At 51.8% G+C, this 10,766-nt stretch overlaps 2 protein-coding genes across 2 annotated transcripts; one reads left to right on the forward strand and one right to left on the reverse strand.

Moving 5' to 3' along the window:
* Positions 1-945: 945 nt before the first annotated feature.
* NECHADRAFT_101624 (uncharacterized protein) lies at positions 946-2,197 on the forward strand (the record flags this gene model as incomplete). Its single annotated transcript, XM_003050008.1, has 1 exon — positions 946-2,197. One exon carries the CDS (start codon positions 946-948, stop codon positions 2,140-2,142), a length of 1,197 nt encoding a protein of 398 aa, XP_003050054.1. The 3' UTR covers positions 2,143-2,197.
* A 4,042-nt stretch (positions 2,198-6,239) lies between these two features.
* On the reverse strand, positions 6,240-9,026 carry NECHADRAFT_71857 (glycosyltransferase family 3; the record flags this gene model as incomplete). The annotated part of the gene is made up of 5 exons (XM_003050398.1): positions 6,240-6,762; positions 6,815-8,373; positions 8,431-8,706; positions 8,765-8,862; positions 8,945-9,026. The coding sequence occupies 5 exons, from the start codon at positions 9,024-9,026 to the stop codon at positions 6,651-6,653; spliced, it is 2,127 nt and encodes a 708-aa protein (XP_003050444.1). The 3' UTR covers positions 6,240-6,650.
* Positions 9,027-10,766: the final 1,740 nt, after the last annotated feature.

Consider the following 10,766-nt stretch of genomic DNA (forward strand, 5'->3'; position numbering starts at 1 on the left):
CTTTTTCAACGACTTTAACAGACTCCATACTGGCCAAGGTTGTCGATGGAAGCAAGAGAGCGAAGGAAAGGAAGCGCAGGACCCCTGTGAGTCCACTTGCCCTTGCGCTTTTCTCCCGAGCATGGACCCCTGCCACCAAAGAAGGCCCCTGCCACTCGAACCTGAGTTGTGCGGGCAGGGGCCATAAAGAAGCACATGTACCCAGTGCAACATGAAGCTCAACTCACACGGCCGTACTCGTACCAGAATGTGGCTACTACTGTGGGCAAGAGGAGCCCACCTTCAACTTTGCCCACTCCCCACTCTCTGAAGAGCCAGGGCCAGCCCAAGAGCCTGGGGGGGTCTAAACCTTGGTTGGTCTCAGGGACTCGACTCCCATCCACCAAAGGAATAGGTTCATATTAATGGATGCCCTCCTCTCCCCAGCCGCCTGCCTTGTCTCTCCTTCTCTTCCTCTCCCTCATGGAATTTTTCACCCTCTTGTCTTGAACTGCGGGAATAGACTATCAATTTTCTTTTTTTCCTTCCTTTTCGAAAAGACAAACTCTCCCTCCTCTCGGACGAACTACTGTATACCATCGCCCTTGAAACAGTCATTCTTTGCAATCCCTTTTCCGCTTCCGTTCTCCTTTGTCTGGTTTTGAGGTCCCCTCGGTGTCTCGCAAGCCTTGTTTCAGTTCTACAGACGCCCAACGACCGCTACCGGCCACATCCACGACCGCAGTCTTCGACCTGCTGACCACGAACCTCCGAGAGAGACCCAACCCGACCAGACCTGTTCTCGCGGCCCCGAGGGTTGTCAAGGTCTCGGCTGCTGGTTTCCTCCCTTTTACATTACATCCTTGGTTTCCCACCAACCCCGCCCTTTGTGTTATTGTCCAAGGGCATATCCACCTGTTTTCCTCGGGGAATCCAATATTCCATCACTACCGAACCATATCCACAATGTCTCGAGTGACGCAGCATTCACCTCAGAGGGAGCTTGATGCTCCCAAGCTTGATACTAGCTTCGCCCAGAGGGGTGATCAGCATTCACAGTCTCGAGCTCAAATAGAAGCCCTATCCGTCGAGCCTCCCATCTATTCCCCATCTGCCGACGCCGACGAATCTTCACCCGAGTCTACACCTACCACCATGATTCCTACACAACGAAGTGTTTCCGCTGGAGGAGCTCCAGCTCTTCCCGCCAAGAGCTCTCTTAGAGCTTCCAGGGTCCTCGATGGCCTTCTCAAGCTGACTCCTGGGGAGCAGCCACCCTTCACCACTCAATCCGCCCCTCATGATGTTTACCTCTCTTCCGAGGAGGATGCTTCTTCCTCCGCCGATGACTTTTCCGATTTCGAATCCGACTCTGGTAGCGACGAATCCCGGACCTCATCTAAGCGAAGGGGCAGCCATGAAGACACAGCCCGAGTTGTGTCTGTTGTCTACTCTGGAAAGCCTTCCATGATCCACCTCCCCCGACGATCAGTGTCTCCCAGCTCTAGCGCTAGCGAAGCATCTTCCTCGCGACCTTCATCCCGACTTTCGTCTTTGTCTAGACCTCCCAGCCGTCTTCGCAGGACATCGACACTTCCCGTTCTCGACCGCCGCATGTCTCTCTGCACCTCTTCCTCTGGCACCATCCTGCACCCTCCCCGAACAAGTAGCATGGGGAGCAGCCGCCTGGAGAAGCAGAGGCCAGAGTTCCTGAGCATCGATCCATTTGCCATCAAGTCGGAACCCGAGACCAAGGACGACCAGAACGATCGACCCAAGACACCCAAGACACCGACAGGCATGTTTAAGCGGACACTGAGCCTGGTCAAGAAGCGCAGCCGACCTTCGCTCAACACCCACCATGCCACATTATCGAGGGACAACCTCTCCCTCTTCACACCTACGTTTCACATGGAGCAGGTCCGAGAGGAACCTACAGCAACCGACTCGGACTCGCAGCAATCTGCTCCCACACCTATCCTCAACAAGGCACCTACATACCACGATATTATGAAGACTGCGCAACGGAGGACCTCGACAGCACCGATGTCGCCCATGTCACCCATGTCAGAGCCCGCATCACCAATGACGCCCAATAGTACCCGAAGCCGCCTAAGGCGGGGACTTGAGGCAGCGGCGCGACGACGCAGCGTCAGGGCATGAAAAGACAACATGCCTTGAGCTTTTTATTACGAATTATGACCTGGGCCACATTAATCGGAGCCGCGATAGAGGTTTCCACCGTTTTCTCTTTTGTGTTTTTTTTCTTTGTACCACCTTACTTTCCACTCAATGGCCCTTAGGAGAGGGGAATCGGCGCATTCATGATTGTTTTCTGGGAAGTGTACACATGCTGGCAAGCAAAAGGAGATAATGGCGTTTACCTAGGCATGCAGGATTGCATTGCATACTGGAAAGAGAAGGCGTTTAGGAATTGGGACTACCACACTCATATGCTTTGCAAGCATCGACGGCCTTGGACAGGTCTTTTTGACTTTGATTTCTAGATAAATTGTTAATGAGCCCTGACCGCAAAAGGACGGCAGGCGAAGGGGGCAAGGCATTGATTCTTTTCCTTCACTTGTGGAGGGGGATTGAAATATTGTCATGAAATACAAACAAGGCAGACATGATTTGTTTGTTGCTCTCATCTGAAGTTTACTATTGCACTCTGCGTAATGTATTAAATGGAACCAGGCAACCGGAAGTGAATGAGAGTTGTGGCTTGTGGCTTTGAGGCTCCCAGAAGGGGTTATTTGATGATGGATGCGGTGAGCTAGCTCGGCTCTCAAGTGCCTGAGTCTGGGGGAAAGTTATTAGCCACAGCCACAGCGTGGGATCTCTAGCCTCCAGGGCTGTGGTTAGGCATTCTAGAATGTGGAAGAGTCGGTCAGAGAAGATGGATTGGGTCAAGTTCCGTGATGGTATTGTCATATTGTCACTCCTTTCAGTCACGTCACTACTGTTAATCCTTTACTCCTGAATGCAATGACATTGTCTAGTCCATTTACTGATCTGTGCCTTCAGAGATCATGCTCTGTTGTTGCGGTGATGATCCGAGTCGCGACTCGTTCGGTGTAAGTGAAGGATACAGATGGGATACACGTGGTTTGGGAGAGAAACGTGCGTGGCTGGGAGGTAGAGGAAAAGTACTTGCCGGATTGGGAAGGAGGGAGGAAATGAATTGGCTGGCTAGGGTCGGAGGAGAATGTCACGAGTTAATATGCCGCGTAAGTTATGATTTGCAACGATGATGATGATGGATGTGATTATTTGAGTTTACCAAGTCAATTGATTGACATTGATTGACAGACACAGACATTTGATTGACGTGATGATCTGGTGAAAGTAAAAAGTACGTACTATACCCCGTAAGCCACAACGCAGCTCCCATCACAAACTTCCCCTGAAGCTAAGAGACTTACCCCTGTCTGTTCCCGTCCGTCATGGGGGGTTGCTTGTTATTGAGATCTGCCCTTGTTGAATCCAATCGCCGCCATTCAGCCACGCAAACGGTCAGTCTTTTACTGTACCTGAGGGAATCTGCCTCGTGGTCAACGCTTTGATTCGTAGTGACGAAACTTGTCACTCGGTTTCAGGGGCCGATAAACGAGAGGTTGAATTGCAGTGGAGTCAAACTGTCACTCATCACGGAGGTTTAACCACTGTAGCCCACATGGGGAATTTCCTTTCTTTTTGCTCCGACCTGAATTAGCAGCCGGGGTCTTCTGAGGCAATTGATGCATGCATAAACGTGGGTCTTGTCGCGGTTGACCGCGTCTGTCTGAGTCTTGTAGGCGCGTTGTTGATTTTAATGCATGTCTCTCTACCTTTCCTTTTTTGGTCTCCATCTCATCAAAGAGATTGGAATTAGTGTCTTGGTGATTCTTCGAGAATGTTTGATGTCGACTCAGGTCAATTGATTCATACAATCTCCTCTGATCCCATCAATGGCTTCAAGCCTTGTGCTCTGACATGGACATGTCAATGCTCTTGTCAATGCTTTCCATGTACCTGGAAAAGCAATCAACTTTCATCACGCCACGATAATATTCCAACGGTAGCCCCCGGAGGCAGAAGCAACTTCATCAACGGGTACCTGCGCTTTCAACGGATACCGTGTACATCCATGACGTCCCCTCGTGCGATCCGTGGGGCCGTACGCGCTAGTCCGTGGGAGCTCATTTCGTTTCTATGGATCAAGGAGAACTCGTCCTCGTATACTGTGCTCGCTACTTTTTCTTCCTTGCAGTGGCTTGAACAACAGAGTCAAAACCCCTGGCTGAGACCTGGGTGAATGCCGCGTGTGGCTTGAGACTCCAGAGCAACCAGCGTCTATCACATCAGGACAAGACAAGATAAGAAGAATGAGACGAGCTTCATGTAAGGAGAGTGAAACGTGATCCATCATGAAACCACTACTACTAGACACCAAAAAACCAGCCATCCTACTCTAAACAGCAATGCACTGTGAGATACTCCTTTACTCTACGGCACGTGCGTAAGCAATCTACACGACCGGTCGTCGCATGGGGTGGCTGGCGATCCTAGTCTGGGGGAGATTTGAGCTGACCTTCTTATAGGCTACGCGAGTCAAAACTGATCTGCAAACAGGTATAATGCGTCGTGTTATACCTTGATGTCAGATATATTAGCTGACGGTATATTAAACCTCCTGCGAGATACATTCCGTAAATCCTACCTTACTTGACGTGCATCATGATGAGCATCAGGGATCTTCAAGTTCGGAGGTTCTAGATCCTTATCGGTGAGAGTTCAAATCCTTTGACGGGGGTAATACTCTACTCGAAATGACCTCATTGGGACATATCCCGAGATGACGGGTTACAGATTGATTTGCACAGTACACTCGGCTGAAAGACTACAAGATATCATCCTCGAAGCTGTATCCTGGAATATCAGTGAGGGGTAGAGTTTCATTGATCGGATCCGAGGCTTTGGACCAAGTATCGTGGGCAAGCAATATCCTAGATGACGAGGTATCATGTTAGTAGCAGAGCTGAAGAGGCAGTGATTGTCAGGTCCGAAGCATAAACTCTAAAGTTGTCATCCGTAACTGCCAAGTCCCATGTTAAGTTCTTTTCTCCGATGTGGTACATGCCCCTAGGTTATCTACGTGTACTCTCCCTCATTTGTGGACTTTTCGTTGCTCGGTTTCGAGAACTTGATGATGCCCATCGGAAGAATGTTTTCTTATCAGATCGACATCGGGGCCCAGTGGATTGCTGAAGCCCCTTCATAGTCCGTGGGTGTAGATATCTATCATTACAGGAGTCACATTCGTCATCTTGATGGCCGGAACACGAGATGCTGGAACACTCCCCAGTAGCTGATCCGACTCCCTAATATACTCAAGCCCTCGAATAGTGGAGAGATGCCCCAACGGTGAGGAACGATTGGAAATATCAAACAATCCTTTTGTATATCGAGAGTCCCACGCTGAGTAGAGTGTTATCTAGGCTGAGAGGCCGGGTCTATGGGGATATAATAGTTGGCATCTATGGATATCAACTTGGCCATCTGGCATCCGTACTACTTAGGTTATCCCTTTTAAAGCCTGACTAGTGGCCCTTTACTTCATTCGTCCAACAGTGACATGGAAGTTGGGGAAGACGATCCGAGGTGATTGTCTCTTGTCTTTGCTTGACCCCTTTGCCAAAACTCGACCTGACCATGCCCCTTCTCATCGGATGTTTAATGGCATCTTGTATCGGAGACGTAAGTAAAGGGTGTCGTCGGAAAGCAAAGATGGGTGTGCCAACTATCCGCTCCTTATATATTGTGTGTGCGTTTGAAGTGCTCTGGGCTGGCCATGTCACTATTGAACCGGGCAAACTCCTATGGAGTTTGTGTAAACTTCAAAATTACAACTCACAAGTAGCAAACATTCTCCCCCTGAATTTGACCCTCTTATAACACGCAACGCCGTCAACTAACATGTCCTTCTGGTCTGGAGGTTTAAAGGCGCTACACTCCCCTGAATTCCCTTCGTTCTCTCTGAAGCTAAATAGGTCAAGTGTAACTCGACTGGAACCGTCCCTGTGGAACTCATCAACGTCCACTCAACCATGAAACCCAGGCATGTGGTAACGGGAGTAGGACACCATCTTATGCTTCGAGTTTCGAATCTTGTGGCAGCAGACTTGAGACATCTCGACTCCAAGGTCTCCATGTCTTGTGTCATGCCTGATTCTCATCCGAGTACACTGCATGGTGATACAGCCATCACTCGCATCTTGTTTCCTATAACATGCCTTCAACATGCATATTCTAATCCCTAAACGCTACGAGCAACATCTATGTCGCCTCCCCAATGGTGAAGCACTCAACAAGTTCAACAAGTCACCAAAAAAATACTGCGTATAAACGCCTCCAATAATGAGCTCCCTATGGAAGGTTCAACTAATCAACAAGGAAAATGCAAGGTACGCATCAAGACAATGCCCATGTGCTGCGTGCTCTCAACACCGGTAATGACATGCAAGTGTCTCCCCACAACCGCACACCCTCTCTCCCCACGAGCTACTGTAACAATAATTAATAAAACATGTTGCCCATTCATGTAAACTTCCTCCTCTTCCTCCCCATCACCATCTCCCTCAACTGTTGTCCATGGCGTTGCGGCCTCGGGCGAATCTGAGAAACCCGCCCTACTGGCTACCGTTCACAGGGGCGCTTGCACCTTCCAGAGGACTAGGGGGGCCGGGTTGCTTGGTCCTGAGAGTCAAAGGGAAGGGATACTCCTCAGGGTCCTCCTCCTCACTACAGACATTGTTAGTCAAGTATTCAGGTCGACAACCAGACAGTCACTTACGGTAGCTTCCAGGCAACATAGTCCTCAGTGTTCAGACCCTCACGGCCCTCCTGCAGGCTGGCAAAGTCACCAGGAGTCATCATGCCAGTCCGATCCCGAGGCGAGCCGGGAACAGAGAATGGCCGCGAAATCTTCTGCTCCACGCCAGGGATGAAGTCGTCCTCCTCCTCGTCGCCGCTGAACGAGTTGGGGTAGGCACGGCGAAGAGCCAACTGCCGAGCCTTGACATACTCCATACCCATCCGCTTCCAGTCGAGAAGGTCGCTGAGTCGCTCAGTTCGGTTTCGCTGGTTGATGCGCTGACGGCGGCTCTTGGCGCAGAAGTCGAACATGAACGAGGTGAGCTGGTTGACAGAGTCGTCAACACCCTTGGTACGTCGGTCCACAATGTAGATACCGTAGTCGCTGGAGTTCTCAATAAGCTCCTCCATGTAACATCCGAAACCTGACAGGTTTGTGGTGATGCTGGGAACACCCATCACAGTGCACTCGGCGGGAGTGTAACCCCAGGGCTCATAGTAGGACGAGAAGACACCCAAGTGGCAACCGCGCACAAAGTCGTCGTAGTCGAGAGGAAGGACTGGGTTGGCCGAGTTGAGGAACTCGGGGTGGAACACCACCTTGACTCGGTCCGAAGGGTGGTTGAAGAGCTGGACTCGTCGGATCTGGTTCAGGACGGGATCCTCGTGATCGTTGACCATGTTATGGGTGACGATAGGAGGAAGTCCGTGGCGCTTCATGGCAAACAGACGGCGACGAAGCAGGACTCGGTCCTGGGCAGAAATGAGCTCCTTCTCATCAGGCATGGGGTCGCCCTCGTGCCATTTGAGCGAGCGCTCAAAGATGCGGCGTCCAATGCTCTGCTCAATGACGTGCGTCGTATCCCTCAGGGACTTGATGACTGCCTGCCCCTTGAGCGCTTCCACGGTGAGAGACGTGGTTTGGGCGGGCATGATGATAAAGGCCACCACGGTCACCTTACTTCCCGCGGCCTTGAGCCGGTGGTTCAGCCGTGCCAGAGACTCGATGAACATGTCAACGCCCTTATTCCGGAACTCGTAACGGCCTGCAGTAAAGAGGTACAGAGTGTTGTCGGGTTCAAAGTCATAGTGGCCGTAGAAGTGACCTCGAACAAAGTCGTGGATCTTCTCTTTAGCTTGCTGGTGGAGGTTTTGGAATTCGTGGACGGCAGAGAACTTGGTGACGTTGAGACCGTTGGGCAGAACGCCATCAGGCTTTCGCTTCAGCAAGTGCTCGGACTCGAAGGCGGTGATGTGAGAGACGGTAGTGAAGACATCGCAGGCGTGAGTGGCAGCTCTCTCGATGCAGTATCGGTGGTAGATGCCACGCTTGCCGGCCTCGGCGTCAACGTCAAAGTACTGCAGGTTGTTGTAAAAGTCCACGGAGCCGGCGCAGAGGTATCGGCCGAGAAGGGTGGCGTGTGTGGTGAAGATGGTCGTGACATCAATGCGGCGCTTCTTGCAGAGGGGCAGGGCGACACCAGCAAGCCACTCGTGGAAGTGAGCAATGACAGCCTTCTTCCTCTCGTGACAGACAAACTAGGTGGGAATAAGGTTAGCAGATCTCGCCCAGATTGGAAGACGCCATAAATTTACCTCTCCCAGGAACCAGGCGACAAGATAACCGAAAATGATAGCCTCGTTGGTCTCGTCGTCGTTGGGTGGCGAAGGGATACTGGCCAGTTCCCACAGATCCGACTTCCACTCATTCATCCGGTTATAGGCGGTCTTGGTGTCGATGAGGATAACCCTAGGCGCGCCCTCGATCAGCCAGCGGCCGTAGATGATGCCAATTCCCCGGTCCTTCATGGACTGCATGGTGGCAGCAATCTCTGGGCTGGTGGGCTCCATCTCTTCCACCTCGACAGCAGCCTAACACAGTCAGCGGGTTCGCGATGGGAGGAATTGCGCCGCAGCAGCAGTAACCTACCGATTGGTGGTTAAGAGGGCCGATGAGAGTGTATCGCTCGCCATATTCAGCTGTTGTGACGGGGGCCTTGGATTTGATGACAGAGTAGATACCACCAACTGGTCGAGAATCAGGTTAGCATGTGAAGGCGAAAGCACGGGCGGACGATTGGTAAGGATCGCGAGACGAGACGAGACTGACCTCGATGGGCTACCTCAGTAGCAATCTCAAAGAGAAGGTGGTTCTTGATGTCGCGAGTCTGCTGCTCGCCTTCGGAACTCATCGTGGCTTTGGTGTTTGAAGACGCAAGAGGAGAAAGATTGCTGAGAGGAAGATCGAGTTTGAGGGGATGATGATCTGATACAGTCGACCAGGGTGGTCGCGTCGAGACAGAGCGGAGCTACCTAGCAGGGAGCTTCTCAAGGGAGTATCCAGAGGGGGGCAAGCTGGAGGGCAGAGAAAACAGCTATAGGTGATGAAGATGAAGCTGTATCGATGGCCCGCGAACTCAATTGAAAGAATTTTCGGGAGTAGCGAAGCGTGGCTGGGGGCGCTCGGGGGGTGCGAAGGCGAGGTGATCGAATCGAGATGGTAGTGGTGTTGAGGTTGCGTCACTGTGCCGCTGATGGAGAACGAAGGGGATCTGCGGGCGACGGTGCAGTACAGGTGAGCAGGGTTTTGCAGCAGGGAGAGAGTGGACGGACGGACAGGACCCGAAGTACAGTAGTGTACAGCGCGTATTTGAGGTGGCGGCTTGTTTTTGCCCGTGTTTTTCTTGCAAACAACAACACAGCTGAACAGGGCAAGGGAGGGAGGAGATGAAAGGAGGAGAAGCAGGGCGAGAGGGGGGAAGAGAGGAAGCTTGGGTTAGATGATGGAGAGAGATGAGCTGGATGATGTATGTACTCGAGAGGTACCTCGCGGCCGCTGTAGCACCCGTCAACAGCGCTGGGACTCGGTGGTGATGCCGCCACGGTACACTCGACTTCAGTGGGCCGGCACGCTAGCGACCTGAGCTTGGGTGGGGACCTGGGACCTTGGCCCCGGAGCAACCAGCAAACGGCGCCTAAACAAGCCAAGGTACAATTGGATTGGATTCCATCATCGCCACAGCCGTTCGAGGTTCTGAAAGGACCCGGCCCACGCCCCAAAACGAGTCCAAGCTCCCGACCTCTTTTTGGCGAGGGGCATTGTTAGATCCTCAACCAAAAAAGCCTTCTCAGAGATGACCTGATACTATTACTCGCCATTTGCTATACTCTTCTCTATCCAACTGATCCATCTTCTTTCTCACGGTCCTTCCCATTCTACCAAACTCAATCAAGATTAACCGCGCAGAAAAGGGGCCTCTGAATACGCCACAAGTCCATCCCACTCTCGCCTACGCCGACTTTTACTCTCACTCACTCAGTACAAAGCCGAGGCCGGCCCATGCTCAAATGTTTCATAGCCATTCCCCATATCTGAATCCTACGCCGTAATAAGCTCGAGACTCTCCTTCTTGTTGAGGAGCCTGAATTCTCCCTCTTCTCTCTCCCCTGAGAGAGAGCCCGCCTGACCTGCCCACTGATTACAGTTTACGCCTCGACGTTATTCTCAACGGTATTCTGCCCGCACTCTGAAAAAGACGCCGATGCTATGACAGAAACAGAAAAGACCAGTTACAAAGTTCTGTTAAGACCGAGTACCCCTCAAAAAACCTCCATCTTTGTTTGGTTACACGCAGGTCGACTCGCAGTAGTACACATCTTTGGGGTGCCGGGATGAGGTCATGGAATGCGGGGGAATGCCAGTGATCGACGAACCATTTGCTTCCTTTTTGTCCCCCCGGCCCTCAGCTCTGACTCCATCGTCTTGCGGCCTGATACTCAATCTCGACTGAGGACTCGGGAGGAACTTGATGCTCAGTCCAATCATGGCATCTCGTATTCATAGTCAACCTTGGAAGCCTGTCTCTCCAGTCCACTCCCACCAATGGCATCAAATCCTTCGGCTGTGCCCCCCTCCGCGTTCGGTCTTATTA

This window comes from Fusarium vanettenii (assembly GCF_000151355.1).
Source record: "Fusarium vanettenii 77-13-4 chromosome 9 genomic scaffold NECHAsca_6_chr9_2_0, whole genome shotgun sequence".
Taxonomy (NCBI): domain Eukaryota; kingdom Fungi; phylum Ascomycota; class Sordariomycetes; order Hypocreales; family Nectriaceae; genus Fusarium; species Fusarium vanettenii.